This window comes from Opisthocomus hoazin, chromosome 5, assembly GCF_030867145.1.
Source record: "Opisthocomus hoazin isolate bOpiHoa1 chromosome 5, bOpiHoa1.hap1, whole genome shotgun sequence".
NCBI classification, from domain to species: Eukaryota; Metazoa; Chordata; class Aves; order Opisthocomiformes; family Opisthocomidae; genus Opisthocomus; species Opisthocomus hoazin.
This window is the reverse complement of record NC_134418.1, coordinates 26,974,509-26,991,988: the sequence shown is the minus strand read 5'-3', so window position 1 is coordinate 26,991,988 and position 17,480 is coordinate 26,974,509. Positions and strand designations below refer to the sequence as shown.

Genomic DNA, 17,480 nt, shown 5'->3' with positions numbered 1-17,480 from the left:
ATGGTTTTGTAGGTATTTAGAATAAGTTTTATGTGATAATAATGGGAGAACCCCTTATATTTATAGAAAATTGGCAATGCTGCAAATGAACAGTAGGAAACAGAACTTGCACGACCACTGAGAAAGAGTGATATGACCAGAACTGACACTGAATTAGGTCATTTGTGAAGTATTTAAACTCAGAAGGTTGATGTTTGGAGGTAAATCCCCCTTTATCTCCAGTCTTTCACTGAGCTCTGTTACCTTGCCCTTTTATTAGCAGATGCTGAGGGTCACCGTGCAGGTGAAAAAGGAGTAGTTTTCATTGGGAAATAATTTGTCTGCTAAAATCAAACTGATTAAACTAATGGTGTTGTTGATAGAAGACATCTAATCATTTGCTATGCTTGGATTTAATTTGACAATCTAATAAACCTCTCAATTTTTATCTGTTATTAAATTTCCTGGTATGATTTCACTGGTGATGAGGAGCAGTGTAATTATACTCACTGCTTAATGGAAACGCGAGGCCCTCTGATCACAGCTGTGGGTGGCACAGAAGGTGAGCCGGCCAGCAAGAGACGGTGGTCCTTGCCACGTGTGGTGGCTGCTGGTATGGTGGTGGTGGTGGTGGTGGTAGCCAGATGAAGCAGTGGAGGGGCACTGCAGGAGAGCTGCCTGGTGTCCAGGGGTGCAGGGACGCCTGTCGCAGGAGGATGCTCGGTACCTGGCTCTAAATGTAGGTCTTCAAGAAGAAGGGCTAAAAGTCTCTGTTAAGTCTTAATTTCAGGTGAAGTTGGCTACTGCCTTGTTGGATAACACATAACTCAGATCTCCCGCTTCCCAAAGCCAGCACCAAGCTTTCTGTGTGCACCTTAAGAAGGGCTGCTAAATGTTTATTGCTTCTGTGGGAGCTGATGGTGCGGCATGCCTGAAAAGCAGGTTGTTAATGACGAGGGGAGACGTCCAAAGACACAGAGGAGCTTAGTGCTCTGCAGGAGTTTGAGCTGAGAAGGCTTTACTCTGCTCTGAGAGTCACTTGTGCTTCATGGCAACCCAAGATGGTGGCCAGGGGCATCGGGCACAGCAGGGTGCTGCCCAAAGTGCATCCCAAACCCCGAGTGCCAGCCAGCCGGCTGTGGCAGACTGCGAGGTGCTTTCCACAGAAGCTGTGATGTTAAACCTGGGGCTGCAGCCTGAACGCACTGCTGGAGCTGAGACATTTCCTTCTTAACAGGTTTTTCCCAACCTCACAGCATCCCTCTGGGTGCAGGCTCTTGACTCCCTCCAGAATGTCGCTGTCTGCTCTTCGGCAGTTGCCTGGCTAAGCTTTAGTGGCTTCTTTATTTCAGCTACAGCCAGAGGTACATCTGTCTATAATCTAAGGCTTGTGTGCCGTACAGCTCTCACGTACTTACGGGATGGCTCAGTCGCAGAGGCCAGTGTACATTAAGCTGGTTGGGAGCTTTGGAGCCTTCACCTCTCCAGGGCTCCTCTTCTTCTGTGCCTTATAGCGGAGCATGCTACCAGAGGACCTATGCCCCTCCTTCCTGAGAGGCTTCTCCCCCCTGAGCGTTATGTCTGAGGACATGATTAGCATTCACGGGCATATAAAACAATTAGTTTTAAAGGGCACATATTCTGTCCTGTTTACTAGGTGAGAAAAGGGGAAGTAAAATTTCTCAAACCAGGCTTTCTGGTATCTGTAAAGGTAATGCATCAGCAGAGTGGGTTTTCTGTCCTACGTAGTGTACAGGGTCTTGGCTGTGGAAGAGTCCCTCATCTTTAAGGCTGTTCTGAAATCTAAGTTGTAGGTTGGTGTGACAGGAATAATTTGGTTTCTGAAGTCTACTGTTTTTGGATGTTAACCCTGTAACACCCCTTTATACTCTGTCCTTCCCACCTCACAAATCTCCCATGCACATGCCAAGTATTTCAGTTATTTACATATTGTACTGTACCCTACAGCTGCTTAAAACACACTTCTGAGTTCTTTTGATAAAGCAGATTCATTTTGTTTGGTGTTTTTTTTAAGTTAGCGTTTGACAGTGTTTCTCATCCCTTCTCTGTTGGAACTTCCATTTTCTTCTTCCCTGACACTGTTTCTGTTCAGAGGGTACATAAAGTATTGATTATTTTTTGGTTTGCCCCAATGTACCAAATTCTTTTCTTCACGGGTTTTTATGAGGCAGTGTGCTGTTGCAGAGGTTTTTTTAAAATTCGTAGAGGTGTTTCTTGAGGAGACGTTTTCAGGACTTAGAGGACACAAGTATCTGGTTGAACTCTTGAAATACTGTCATGCTAATGTACGTATTTATAAAAATGATGTCAGCTGCTGCTCTCACTGAGCTCACAGGCCTGGAAGCACACATGAAAGCAACATTGTGTATCGACTTCGTTAGTGTTTGGCCAGACTGAATTTTTAATCGTAGAGGATATGTAAATGTGGTTTTTATGGCTAAAAATTGCAGTAGAAAAAAAAAGAGATCAGTCTTGAATCCTTGAGTAGGTTTCTGTGCATGACATGATCTGACTCAGTGATAGAAGGTGAGACGGAGCAGCTTCATTTCTTACCTGTGAGAAAAGAAGTATTTTCTTAAATTACAATCTCATAAACTTAAATTTTGCCATTTTCTCAGATTAAGTGTGTGTCCTGGTTTTGGCTGGGATCGAGTTGATTTTCCTCCCAGTAGCTGCGGTGTTTTGGATTTGGTATGGGAAGAATGTTGATAACAGATTTTGTCAGTTGTTGCTAAGAAATCAAGGACTTTTCCCATCGTTGGTCAATGAGCGGGTCTGCAGGAGCTGGGACGGAGCATAGGCAGACAGCTAGCCAGGCTGGGCAATGGGAATATTCTGCACCACAGATGTCATCCTCACTTTATGAGTGGGGATTGGCTGGGGGGCAGGAACTCTCTTTTTCCATGAGTTGAAACTTTTTTTGCAAAGTCTGCGAGTTCCATGGTTGATGTTTGGGGACTGGCTGTGAATTGGTCATTGGGCAGTGAGAAAAACATTGTATTGTGTATTGCTTGTTCTGCATACTCTATTATTAGTCATAGTATTAGAATTTCCTTTGTTGCCTTATTGCACTGTCCTTATCTCAACGCATGAGTTTTACTTTCTGTCCAGTCTCCTCCCCGTCCTACTGCAGGGGTAGGAGCGAATGGCTGCCTGGTCAAACCACGACAGTCCTTTCTGGTGCCCAACGTGGGGCTCGAAGTGTTGAGATAATGACAGATCTGACCAGAGTGTATTAAGGGTTTTATATCTGTTAACAGTTGGAGGTCACAATATTGATCCACCTGTATTAGTTTGTGATCCTCATCACGCTGTCGTTTTTGCTGTACACGTCAAAGGTTGGTGTTGGCTTTTGCAAGCTGCTGTACTCTGCAATGACAAGTAATGTTTTGCCTGCAAGATTTGTTTTTAGAATACTGACCTTGGGCTTAATCTGGTATTCACGCTTGGTACTGAAGCTATTACTGGTACTCGGTTACCACCTCGTGGAAACAATTAGCAATTATACTTTTTCCTCTGAGAGGTTTTTGTGGAGGAAGTACAGAATGGCACCTTCACTGCCCTCTGGTGTGATGTTTCGTCCTTCGTTACAGTAACTTTTCAGTCCCTTGAACATCCCTGGGTAGTTAAAATACTTCTATTGGTGTTTCTTGGGAATATTCTTTCGGTTTTGTCTAAGGTTAGCAAGCAAATTATGAGTATCATCTGGAGATATGTGCCAAGGCTGGATAGTTACAAGTGGCAGGGTGCGTGGAGTAGCATGGGCAAATGCCTAGGACGGAGGGAGCACAGCCAGGCAGCAAGCCCAACCTGGCCAGCAGAAATATTCCATGCCATAGACGTCATCCTCATTTTACGAATGGGGGTTGACCGGGGGGCAGGAACTCTCTTTTTCCATGAGCTCAAACTTTTTCTCATAAGTTTGGCGAGTTTAGCGAAATCCGTGAGTTCCGTGAAATGTGTGAGTTCCACAATCACTGCTCAAGGACTGGCTGCAAATTGGTCATCATGTGGTGAGAAAAAAATTACTCTGTTATTATTAGTAGTATTAGTATTTCCTTTGCTGCCTTATTGAACTGTCCTTATCTCAAGCCAGGAGTTTTACTCTTTGTCCCACTGCCGTGGGACGAGCGAGCGAGCTGCTGCCTGGTCCCCGCTGCCAGGTTAACGCACCAGAGGGTGACACTCAGTGGCCAGTTAAATTATCCCTGGGTATTTCCTGGCAATGATCGCTCGTGCTAGGATACATACAGCGCATTTTGCCTCTTAGGAAAACTGAAATAGATAATCACATCGGCCCAGCGAACAGAGGCCTCTTGCAGGTGCGTGTGGTCTGGAGAACCACCGAGAGCACTGCTGGGTGCAGCTCCTCTGCCGCACAGGAGGTGGAAGCGGTGCAGGTGCTCACAGGCAGCGCCTGTAACGCCTCATGCCCTTGCCCTGCCCTTGCCTGCCCTGCCCACCCCCGCCCCTGTCCCTGCCTGCCCTGCCCCTGCCCCTGCATGCCTGCCCTGCCTGCCCCTACCACACCTGTCCCTGCCCTGCCCACCCCTGCCCTATCCTGCGTGTCCCTGCCCTGCCTGCCCCTGCCCTGCCCCGCCTGTCCCTGCCCTGCCCTGCCTGCCCCTACCCCACCTGTCCCTGCCCTATCCCACCTGTCCCTGCCCTGCCCGCCCCTGCCTCTGCCTGCCCCTGCCCTTCCCTGCCTGTCCCTGCCCTGCCTGCCCCTGCCCTTCCCCGCCTGCCCCTGCCCTCGGCGTCGTCGGGGCAGGCAGAGCGGGCGGTGGGCACAGGCGCTGCAGAAGGGGCCATCCGAAAGCCCGGGGGCTCCCAAGGGGACACCGGGGCAAAGCCCTGACCCCGGTACCGCTGCCGCTGCTCTTTGTCGTGCAGCGTGTGACAACGTGACCGCAAACGTATTCTGAGGGTTTTATTAACAAGTATAATACACTGGCATTGTAGACTAAATATCGTATGAGGACTGTACAGTACAAAGTTCTGTTCACAGCTTGACATGACAAAACGTCATTACTGAATTCCCATCGGACTACCAAAGTAGAAACAGTGAAAGTACATTGAACATTCACATCTTTAGTAAGAAAAGATTACCAAAATGTCTCCATATTTGCAAGTTATAGTAATGCACGCTAGAAACCTTTAATTACCCATTCAGTCTTATTAGCTTATAAAATATATTACATTTTATTAAAAAATTTCTGCAGTTTATACAAGTATTAAAGCAAATATAACATCCCTGCTATATTTGCAGGTGAGAGATGCTAAGCAGAAAGATTATTTTGACCCTCTAATATTTAAAGTACATTAAAAAAAGGTGCTAATGTCTGCAAAATAAAATGAAAACAGGTGTAGCCCTCTTAGGATACGTAAAATGCTTTGTATTTTCTCTAGAAAGGATTTGTATTCATCTACACGTTGCTAACCTTGACAGAGACAACATATTTGAACAAGATGTGGCGTTAGAATAATCACTGCAGAATAGAGGTGTGTACTTAAATACCACCACACATGGCAATACCTGCTTGGCTTCTTGCGGTTGTCTTAGAAATGAGTAATTTATTACTACCAAATGGTTTAAACAGCCACATTTCAGTAGAACAGCATTACCTGTTACACACTGTACGGCGCAGTACTGCTAGGGAGAAAGGTGGGGTTTTAAATCTACGCGTTCTGCAGGATTAGGGTTTTCTATCCTCGCATCTAAACTGGCTTCTCTTTAGGGCAAAGGTGGGAGGCCTGGCTTTGAAAAGTATTCAGCTGGGTATATTTAAAAATTACAAGATACACCCTCCAATCAAAGTTTGCTAAAATGAATCAAGGAGCCAGTCAAGATATAAATTCACATTGCCATCTGAAAGAGGAAAGCGTGTTTGTTTGTGACTTTTTTTGACACCCCACAAAGACACCACAGACACAAGTGAAAAATCCTGTAAGCAAGGCGTTACATGAAACAACATCAAATATTTATCTTGCGTATTTAAATTTCTGTTGTCCTAAATCAAAAGGCACATGGATAAAGATACTTTAAAGCTCTATGGAATCCCTGCTGTATTTGTCCCCACCATTAGCATAAAAATTTTCCGGAAAAAGGAACATAGGCCAATGAATGAACATGGCAAATAACCTTGATTAATTCTCCAAAGTAACTCCTAGTTACAAAAACTTTCTGCTTTTAGGGCACTTCATTTTAGGTTTCTCATTTAAAAAAAGAAAATATTAAAGAAAACATCTTGTGAAAGCCTGAAAAGAGAAACAAAGCACTGGAAAGAAATGTTCATTAAACACCCCAAATTTTATGCGTTTGCATTTGTTAAGCTAAGAACGGGACCAATTGCCATTAAGCTGCTTATTTTTATAGGATCTCATCTGCTGTTTTCCCTAGAATGTAAGAGAGAATTGTTTTCATCCCAGGATGCTCAGTGTCTGTAGACTTGCACCTGACGCTATCGGGGCCCCACAGAGCCTCTCAGCGAGTGATGGGTCTGCGTTTATGAACTGCCATTAAGACCTGGAGCCTAACGAAGGAGGCCAGTTCTGCTACCATGGGCAATAATAATATCCACCCAAAATCCCACTCTAGAACAGCTGCTCGTTATTATCTTTCTCCTCCCTGCAAGTTCCTCAGCAACAACCCTGCCTACCAAACCCCTCCCCCCCCCGCCAAGTCACCTCCCAGGTCTTCCAGCTCCATGGGCGAGCAGCGGAGGGTCAGCCACACGACGGGCCCGGCGTAACTCCCCTCAGCCCCGGCGAGGCGGCGAGGCCGGCCGGCGGTGCAGCAGAGCACACCCATCTTCCTCCTCATGGCAGCTCTGCAGCAATGCTCGCACCCCGGCTGCACAAAGCCCCCTTCTCAGGGGGCTCTGGGCTCTGTTCCTTACATAAAACTGCCGGCAGACTTTTCCAAGTTCCCACGCGTTGAGATCTGCTGCACAACTGCAACGACACTTTGTCTTTCACAGCAACCGCCACGGGAACTTTTCTCTCCAAGTACGGATCCTCTCCTCCTTTAACTCTACGGCTATGTGGACGTCAGCAGAGCGGCCGGTAAACTCTGCTGCCCAGAGAAGGCTCTTTGCCCTCAAACTCTGGCATCTGCAGGGCTGTTTCAGATTGCCGATGGACTTGAGGAGATGCAGAAGCGCAGCCCACCTGCTCCACTGTACCCACCCACAGGTGGACGCTCCACCTGGCTCCTCCTGGAGAGCTCTGTGAAACCTCCTCCTCTCACCCCTCTGTTTCCCAGGGGGTTTTCCCAAGAGAAACGCAAACCTGCCTTCAGTATGTTTAATTTGCAGAGAACGGTGTCCACCTTACGCAGGGGAAAGGAGAAAAATGCGCTGGTGCACGAGAGCCTAGAGGGATACATCCTGTTTCATTGCAGTGCCACAAGACCTGCCGGCTAACGAGGACGGAGACCTCCCTTTCAGCGGGCTTCCAGAGACAGGAACGTTTCTCGGGTCAGCTGCAGACTGCCTGAATTCAGTTTGTCTTTGCAGTTGCATCTGCTAACTGACAGGGGAGTGAAGACTGTCTGATGCCATTTTTTTAATGCACTAGACACATCCCCAGGAAAGCTCAGCCTACCCAACACCGAGAGGCTACCAGAGTCACAAACCAGAGCTATCAACTGGATGATTTGGTGTACGTTTTTATCCAAAACAGATACATGACTCGATCTATCATCAGAAGTACTTTGTATCTGATGCCATCTTCTCACAAAAATGTTGTGGATTAATAATTTTAAATACCGTAGTGTATTAAAGTGGCACTCACTTGCAACAGTACAGCTCGGAGCATTTTTAACGTAACAACTGCCATTTTCTGAGGTACAGCAAAGAGAAAAACTATTTAGAGGAAATGTAGGGAAGGGATTACAGGAGGATACTCTGTATCCCTGAAATGAGGTGTGGTAGCTTTCTGTGAACATCATGTAATGCCATGTCACCGGAGAGTACCATGTGCGTTCCATCCATACGCTTGCACAGAAACCTGACATACGGTGTCACACAAGGTCTTCATTTAACAAATCCACCAGGGCGTTCTGCAATAAACCCAAGGACAGATACTACACTATAATACAGAGGACAGATGACACTGGTTTAGATGAACAATATTATGTATAGACCAATTCCTGCCAATTTTTCTTCTGACTCAATCTTTCTGCAAAGTAATTGTATTGCTTAGATTTATTTCTACAGTGTTATTCACTGTTTGGGCAGAGGGGACTTCTGAATCGGGTGGCTTTCTAAAACTGTTATATTAACCGTATTGCACAAAACAACATGGCTGGGAGAGTCCATTCATTGCATTGCTGAGCGTAAAACGAGAGTGTATCCCTTACAGGGCACATAAATAGAAGTCTCTGGCAAGGACTAGCATTTTGGATATTCGGTAACATTTACTATTTTATCAGTATATGCTGGGTTGATTATATGAAGAAACCAACAAAAGCTGTTAGTTTACATATTCCCTTACTCACAATGGAATAGATTAAACATACTGTCTGCAGGGAGGGCTTGCTTAGCATCCCCAGGAGAACAAAAAAAAAAGCGTTCACATTCTTTAGGTCTGACCCGTGGCAAGGACATAGAAGGGTTAGATAACATCTGTTACTGACCAGCTTTTAATGGTATAAACTCAGAGATTCAGACCAGCTGAATCCAAATTAAAATGTATATGTGGAAAAAGAGAAGTGTGACAGGAGTCAGGGACAGAAGACATTCAGACTAGCATGTGGCGCTTTCTGTGTAGAGCGAGATGGTCCGAACGTGAAAAGCTGCGGTCACAGTCTGGGCACTGAAAGGGCTTGATTCCTGTGTGTTTGCGGAAATGCCGCGTCAGTTCATCAGAACGAGCAAACTTCCACGTGCATCCCTCCCAAGTGCATTTGTATGGTTTTTCACCTGGAAAAAGAAACACAGAAGTGGGGATTTAAGACACAAACAGATCAGTGAAATATCTAACAGAATAATCCTCTTGCCTTGTCAAATTTCAGCAACCACTTCAATGCTTACTCAAAAAGCCTCCAAATGACACTGGGATGCCGAGTACCTGGTGTTAGAAACTCTGTAGCTGAACTTAACAGATCAAAAAATTGTTTCCTGCCACAACTTATTTTTTTATTGTCTCTCTGTTCCTCCCTCTGCCATATTAGCACTTATTTTGTCTCATCAAGCCCAGAAGTGTGAAGGTTTAAGCATTTGTTCAAGTTTTTTCAAAACCAGGACCTCATATTCTAGATTAGTTAGGGGAAAGGACTGGTGTTACTGTTCAGCACAGCAAGCAGAAATCTTGTTATGACCTCTTAAAGTTTCTGCAGTATAAATACCCGGCACAGGTAGCTCAACTTAAAATCTCTCTCCATCATTACTTTCGAATACTTAATCCTCCTTCTCCTTAACACCACTGTGCTTCCCAGCAGGTAAAGGGCTGGCTTCTGTAGAGATCTAAGACAGACAAGAATTGGGCTCCATTCTACCTAAAAGTGTCCCACATCTTTGTAAAAATCTTGGGTGTACATCTATTCATCCAGCATGACATTTCTGCAGAGAAAAGAGATGGGGACGTCTTTACTGGAACACTCACTCAGAGAAGGGCGCTATCACAGCAGCGGTTAGCACGTCCACACGAAGCAGATGTCTTTGTGTTTGGCACGCAGTCGAGACTTTTGCAAATGGGCTACTCCCATGGAAGTCTCAGGCAAATCTGACAGTGATCTAAGGAGTGAGGTAGTGCAATTTGAACCGATTCGGTGTTTACAGGGTGTGCAGAATGAGCAATCTGCAAGCAGAAAATCTGTACAGAAAATGAGCAAAGAGCCAGTGAACGTAAAGCACACCATCATGCACTGTGATACTGCTTTGGCTTACAGCCTCTTCTTGTGGGTTTTTCCTGCTAAATCCTCTGTCTTTTGCTCAGCTTATAATTATATTCAGAACAATGCCAGATCTAACTTCTGCCATTTTGTTACTTACACCTGTGGTCATCTGGCCATCAGCACAAACTAAAAGCTTAAGACGACTATTTCACCACAGACTCGCTGAAAGAAAAGTGTAGTGGTGCTCAAACCTGTATGGGTTCTTCTGTGAGCTTTCAGATGGGAGCTTTTAGTGTAGACTTTGTTGCAGCCTTCATAATCACACCGATGTATTCTGCGCTTTCTTTGCGTGTCCGGAGATTCCACAGGTAAAGGTCTCTTTCCTGGCTGAACTATAACTGAAGGGTGATTCCTGCAAAGTCAAATTGAATGTTAAAAATGAAAAACATTTAGCACAGCAAACCTCAGCTAATATGATTCATGACAGAGCCCTTTATTCACTACCACTCTGCCTCTTGGCAGAAAGAACAACATTACATGCATGTCAAAAAATTCAAGAGGGTTTAGCAAATTCCATGTACTCTAGCAGTAATGTTTTTAAATGTTTACTCACTTTGTGGCATGATGTAGCCATTTTTACTACTCCCTAGCTTTTTTTTAAGCTTACAAGGGAAAAAAAACCCTTCAAATTCCTGTTTTTCAGTCGAACCCAGATTTCTCAAACTCTGAGCTCATCGTGAACTTTTCTTGCATTTGTTCACTATTTGCCTCTTCCTTCAAATTCAACTAATTCGCTGGTACTTGGAAACAATTATTCCATATTATTAAAGAAATTGTATCTTTAGGGTTTTGAAGCAGAACTCGATCTTTATTGTTCCAGCCACTCCTTTATAGCAATTAAGAATTTCCTGTTTGGTGCTGGCAGGAGGGTGCGGCCTCCCCATACCACTGACGTCAATTCCTAAAAGTAGAGTTTAGCCCGTGTGGCACACCCACAGGATGTCTGAAGTTGGCCCTCCACCTTCATAAACAGCGGTTTTTGCCTTTGAAGCCCACAGGTACACTGCAGGTAAGACAGGCATCAACTACATATGGACTTTGGTAACAAACAAAACCATAAACATTCACACGTGCGAAAACACATCAAGCTTCTTGAAAGGTGTCATTGACTGTGGATATTCAGGTTTGAACAACAGCCCTGCTGTAGAACTGGGGACAACCTTGATTCTTTCTCCCATATCAATATTACAAAAGGAAATAAATATGTTCTTCAAAAATGTAGGTGGCATTACAAATCTTGCAACCTCACAAAATTGCATTTTTCAACCCATTAGCAGATCTGTATTGGTGCTTTTAATGTACTTTTTAGCTTTTAACAGAAACTGTATACACCATGTGCAGATACTAACATTTCTTGTTGCAAAACCAGCTCCTCCACGTGACAGAAGTCAGCTTTCTAACACTCTCATCTTTCCTCAGTTACTGTATTTCACATTTCTTTACTGATCAAACTACATTTTATAACACTAAGTTAGCTACTTAAACCAAGTTCCTTTAGGGCCTAATTTTCAGAAATGCTGAATGTCTACTTCTCTCAGCAAAATAAAGGGCATGTGCTAAAGGTCCTTTGGTTAAAACCAAGGAAAAAAAAAAGACTTATCAGGCACTGCAAGGAAAATCTTGTGCGCAGTTTAACAAGAAAAAATTTTGCTATTACTTTCCACAGCAGCAGGATGGAAATTACCAATGTGGGAAAAGTTTCATTCTGTTTAATTAGAGTTACAAGTTTGACATTGGGAGCCAGATTCTCTTTCTTGGGTATTTCTGTGACTGTTGACTGATGTACTCTTCAAGTACACATTAAATCTAGCTGAAAATCCTGTAATGGCATGAAATCCCAGATGGTGATGTCAGACACAGATGTACATACTCTTCAATAAGAAAGGCAGGCTCTTAGCTTTGAAAGAAATACTTCTCTAAAGCAATGCTCGGTTTTAACGCTGTTGCATACTACTCTTTTTGGAGAAGCTCTGGCTTAGGATAGCAAGCAAACTTGGTTTACATCTCCGTATGTGGAGGCTACTCCTGGACATGGCAACATCAGGAAAAAGGGAGGAAAAGGATATTGGCTGTGCACTGTTTGTGATGGGTTTCAACCTACGATCATGTAAATAAAGTGCTGAGAATTAATCTCTCATTTTCCTTTTAGAGGAAAGGAGGTCGGCAAGACTACAGAATGTTATCAAAAATCAGATAGGGTGTGGCAGGTTTTAAGAAATGGTTACGGTGGTGTCAAAAATCAGAGGTAAATATTAAGTTAGTGCCAATAATGAAAGCACAGCCCTAATTCTTTCACTCCCTCTTACATAACCAGATACAAATTCACATAAGTCTAGCCATGCAAGCGCCATTCTTTGATAGATAAGAGCATCTTCCAAAAATCATGTTACAATATCATTGTCCCAGTATCGAACGCTTTTTCTCCTTCTTTACCAACAGACCACGCTACGCTGGCAGCATGAGCTAGACTTTGATACTTGCACTCATAAGAATATGACATTAATGAGGCTTCTTAGGCTCAGAGATTATTACCTCAAGTTTGGTTTTAGAAATAACTGCATAGTTATGTCAATTATCAGACATGCCAGAAAGTCCAGCAATCCCCATGAAAATGCCACCAGCATTCTGTATGTAATGCGTACGCCAAAGACTAATGCTAAAGCAAAACCATTCACCTAAAAGTAGGGCTGAAGGTTTTCTATGCCCTATTAACGTACCTTATGTGTCTGAATAGCACAGTTTGGGCAGCTGGAATCTACAAAAAGTGACAAATCATCGCATAGCTGTTGCTCGTAATGCAGAGAGCAAGGCTGATGAAGCTGTGAGACAACGGGCAATTTCACAGAGGTCTAGGTCTCTCATCTTCTGACTTGTGTGATTTGTCGATGTATTTTTTTAAATGATAAAAGGTAAAAACTCCCATTTACGAACTTCTTGTTGCAGATACAGCAGAATGTGAACTCAAAAGGGCTGGCTTTAGGAACGAGCAGGAACTGAAGCCCTACAGGATAGCTAGGAAGCAATTTTAGCCATTGCAATGTGAGGACAGGGTCTCCATAAACCTACTGCTCTGCATGTGCAAGCAGAGGAGATGCTTTGGAAACGTGGACTATTCAAATGTTTGAGTAACAACGCTACCTACACATTATACCAAATTTTATATTCTTTGCTCAGCGGACGGGTTTCCTGTGCAAACTGGTCTCATTGGGAAATAATGAATGCAAATCACTTATGCAGGTGACAAGTCTGCAGAAGTCTCAGCCCTGGAGGAAGGGCGTGGTATCAGCACTTGCTGGTTTGCTCTTGCTAGAGACCTAACAAAGAACAGGAGTAAACTCCACCGTCTGACAGCCCTGACCTAGCAGAAGTTAGTTCCACGCACACACAGATCAGACACCCATGTGTGGTAGGTCCATTATGGAGATAAGTAACCACCTAGCAAATGTGGATGCTTCCTATTTTGTTTATTATAATAAAACAGATAAGGTTATTTTTAAATAAACACTATACTGTCTATGAAAGTCAGCTGGCAACTACTTAACTCTGTCATGAGTCCAGAAAGGCAGAAATGGCTCAAGTACTGAATTAAATGTCAGTCATAGTTAACTGCAAAGAGCCCACATTCTGGAACCCGCATCTAAGCTGGTCAGAGACTTGAAAATGAAGAGCGGTGCCCACAAGAAGGCTGTGCAGACCGGAGTGAGCCCTGGATCTAACCTGGGAACGGATGTGAGCAGTGGGAAGAGGCTGCCTTCTGAAGGAAATGCAGAAGAATGCCCGCCCCATGCTTTCTCTCTCTTTCTGAATCACCCTGCACATAAATGCTGGTTTGGGGAGTCTGGCTTGGAGCCCTTTTTCCCCACTGAGGGAGGTGAGGTCTCATACAACCGCTTGGAGGGTGACAGCGCGCAGGAAGAAAGGGCAGAAAAGGATTCTGAGGCCGTGAACCGTGAGCCCAGCTCAGTTCCCAGCTTCAGCTCCCTCCAGAGCCACGCTGGCAGCCCGCACGCCTGCCCAGAGCACGGCCTGCTGGAGGGCAAGCCGGGCTGTGGGCCGTTCCGTGGTTGTGGTAAGCTGACAGAATTTTTCCTAGGAAAACGGGAAATGGAAGGGTGCCCACAGCTCCTCAGGTAGTTCCTGAGAATTTTTTTAATAATTCCAATTAAAAAGTTTCTGCCTCAGACCTCACTTCTTCTTTCTAGCCCTTGCTCTGCCTTCTGCAAACGCAACTGTTTTAAACCCAATCAGATCTGTGGCCCATTAACAGTTGTACCAGCACAATGAGCTGGCACTGGGGCGGAAACAAGTGGCTGGGGAGGAGAGCGAGCTTCAGGAACTGCTTGAGCTGCCAAAAAAACCACTCGTGCAACAATGGCCTCAGGTAACCATGGAATTTCTCTGGATATATACAGAACTTGCAGGCCTGAGGGGTTTCTCTCCACTGAATAGCTAACATTTCTTAAAAGACAAAAAGGTCCTCCAAGTAAAGAAAAGTCACAAGAATATTTTTAAAGAAAGGCATTTTAGGTAATATAAATACAGAGATCAGGATGAAATGTCTTTACAGTATTTTTCCAGTTTGCTGCAGGTTTTACATAAAGAGGTATCACTAGCTCACTGGCAGTCCTACTTTCAGACAGTTGTGGGATTTGGACTAGTAGTACTTTAGAAATCCATTATATAAATAGCAGATCTATGTGGTTGTGATGTATAAATACATATCAAGTCCTGCATTGCTAAAGTGGGGGGAAAAAAAGTGGAAATCGCATCTCACAGTGGCAGTGAGGGGGAAGGGTGTTTTTCTGTATTTTAGCACATATTCTCAAGCACAGTGGCTCTCCCGCTCACCCCTCAAAATTACTAACTGCGGCAACGAACAGCATTTCATTCTTCTGCTCATCGTGGGTCCACTGTTAGCTACTTACTCTTGCAGCATTACTTGCTGGGGAGACAATGAGGTCATCATTGGAGGTGACATTTGTTCAGGATAGAAGTCAGTCTTCGACGGTTCACTTTCCGGCTCTACTTTGATTGTTTTCTTCAGTGTAGACTTCTCGTAAGACTCAATGACAGGCACTGTATAGGGCAGGGTAGGAGAGGGAAGGCAACACATCAAAAATATGGAGAGTTATGGAAATAAAAAATATACGTAAAAATCTATAGCTGAAACAAAAGAAATCCCCCAGCTCTGTATTTAGTGCAACAATTTACGCTAAAATACCAAATCTTCCAGTTTTAGTCTTTCTCTTCATGAACTATGATTCAAACCAATTCTATCCATTTTCATCAGTCCAACATTTTTATAAGTCCAATTCTCAGTAGTTGAACAGCTTTTTGTGAATGTAAATCAGAACAGAATACGATCTTGGTAAGTTTGGTGAAGTATTTACGCAGTAAATTCTAAGCCCACATATTTCAGAAGAATAGGAATTCTGTTCCATTTCCTAGAACACGCAAAACACACAAAGAGGAGCCTGGATCTACAGTTACTTTCCCAGGATGTGAGGGCATAAAAAAGAAACTCTGACAACACCAACCTTGCATGCTACTTGGAGTTTCCATCTCATCTGCAAGAACTGTGGACACCATGATGGGCTGCTGCAGATGGGGAGCATACATAAAAGGAACTGGCTGGACCACAACAGGCTGTATAACTGGGAGTATTCCGGGGCTTCTCAGTCCATGGCGTGAAAGAGCAGCAGCCATTACAGGTGGGATTGTTATTGGCATGGAAATAGGCTGTACTCCTGGGGGTGACGGTGTGAATTTACTGAGAGGTGAGCTGGGTGAGGACAGAGTCAATCCAGGTGAAGTTCTCCTATGCACAGTCTGAAATTTCAGGGGGGAAGGAGAACTTCCAGCTGAAGGCGGTGAGCTCCGTTTGTTCACTGTAAGGTCTACTGGCTCCATCTGGATTCCATTTGATAGTCCTTCGGGATTTGAGTAGAATTTATTGTGCAACATACTTGGTGTAGAATAAATGACACTGTATTTGTTTGGCTTCATTTGGTCCATGTAATTGGACGGGTATGACTGTCAGAAGGAGTGGAAAAAAATAAAGAATATCAAATAATAAATCACAACACACACAATTACTGCTGAAAAAGAAAGGCGGCTAATAAAACTGAAGCAAAATGAAAAAGTTTCAAGAAAGCACTTCAATGTACTTTCTAAATAAAAGTAATTAAATAAAGCCTAAGAGTTCACACAAAGGAAATTACTCAAGTACTGATTCACTAACTGTTTCAGAAGCCATGTAAGATGATGAAAACAAATCCTGATGGCTTATTCAACTCTTTTTCTCCCTTAAAAACTGCTTTTCATATACTACGCTGCACATTAATTAACTGACCTGGGAGATACATGGTGCTATGCCCAGCATATACTGAAGAACATGAAGTCAAACAAGAGGGGAGTTAAATGGGACTTAGAATTGCAAGTAACGGGTACTAATCCACTGCTTAAGTAATTGGAAAACAATCCTCACTAAAGCAAGGAATTATGTATCCGAACCCTACCAGCAATAAAAAATTGACAGCTGAACTATATAAGCAATGGGTGAGAAACTCAAAAGTGCAAAAACCATTTTTTTTTTTTTTTTTTTGAGAAACAAAGCAGCTAACTATCCAGTCTGATTCTGGGAAACTAGTACAAGGATAAACATTTGGCATGTTGGAAGAATATTGCAGTTACTGGTAGCTAGCAGTTCTCGTTACAAGATCATATAAAGCCCAAAGCTAATCTTGACCTACATGACAATCTCCACATTTTAGTGGAAATAATTTTTATAAACCAAGAAATATTAACATTCAGTGCAGAGTATAGTATTATTAAACAACCATCGAGATCAATTTTGCATTTCCAAAGTGTTGAAAACTGAGGTTGCTTACTAACAGACAACTTAAAACGGAAGCTGATCTTATGTTCTAACACAGCAGACAGACACAGACAGACACAGAAAACACAATCCACACAGCTGTTTAGCCCTTACATGGTGTAATTTTTTCATAATAAAATGCTGCCTTTGGATTCTAGGTAAGTAAAGCTTCACATTAACACTAAGCAGTTTCACATTAATATTAAAAAACTGCTTAATTCTTTGGCACCAAAAAGACTTTGATGAGAGGGATTAAAAGAATGTTCGAAATCGTAGAAAGTGAAACACATTAGAAGTATAAAACTATTGTATTTTTATACAACCATTTCCATGACATTTCAATAATTTTTTTCTCTTGGGGTGGAAAATTCTAGCAACACATCTTCCTGGTTTCTTATCGCTGTCTTCCCTGTGAGGGGCAGTTAGTTGATTTTAAATGTCAACGTTAACTATAAATATTTTTTGCAAAATTACACAAATGTATTTTTCTTCTTTTCAGTTATTGTTTGAAACAGTGAGTTTAGGCAATATTCAATTTTCCTGTTGCATTCATAGCACTGTGATGGGAAACAACAAAGCTGAGTCACCTGTTCCATAAAGCACTTGAATAAAGCAGCATACAAAACTAGTGATTAATCTTCAAAGAGTATTACATTAAAAGCTCTGAAACTTTTATTTATTCTCTTTATGACTATTCTTACAAAT

The 17,480-nt window shown here is 43.3% G+C and overlaps 1 protein-coding gene across 3 annotated transcripts in view; it reads right to left on the bottom strand.

Annotated features, from left to right (window-relative positions):
* Positions 1-4,917: 4,917 nt before the first annotated feature.
* KLF3 (KLF transcription factor 3) overlaps positions 4,918-17,480 on the bottom strand; it is a 28,693-nt gene continuing 16,130 nt past the window's right edge. For all 3 annotated transcript variants that reach the window (XM_075420694.1, XM_075420693.1, XM_075420695.1), the window contains 4 exons: positions 15,436-15,931; positions 14,824-14,974; positions 10,090-10,250; positions 4,918-8,924 (listed from right to left, as the gene is read on the bottom strand). In XM_075420694.1, the coding sequence (XP_075276809.1) occupies positions 8,743-8,924; positions 10,090-10,250; positions 14,824-14,974; positions 15,436-15,913 (972 nt within the window). In that variant the 5' untranslated portion in view covers positions 15,914-15,931 and the 3' untranslated portion in view covers positions 4,918-8,742. The remainder of the gene's footprint in view (positions 8,925-10,089; positions 10,251-14,823; positions 14,975-15,435; positions 15,932-17,480) is intronic.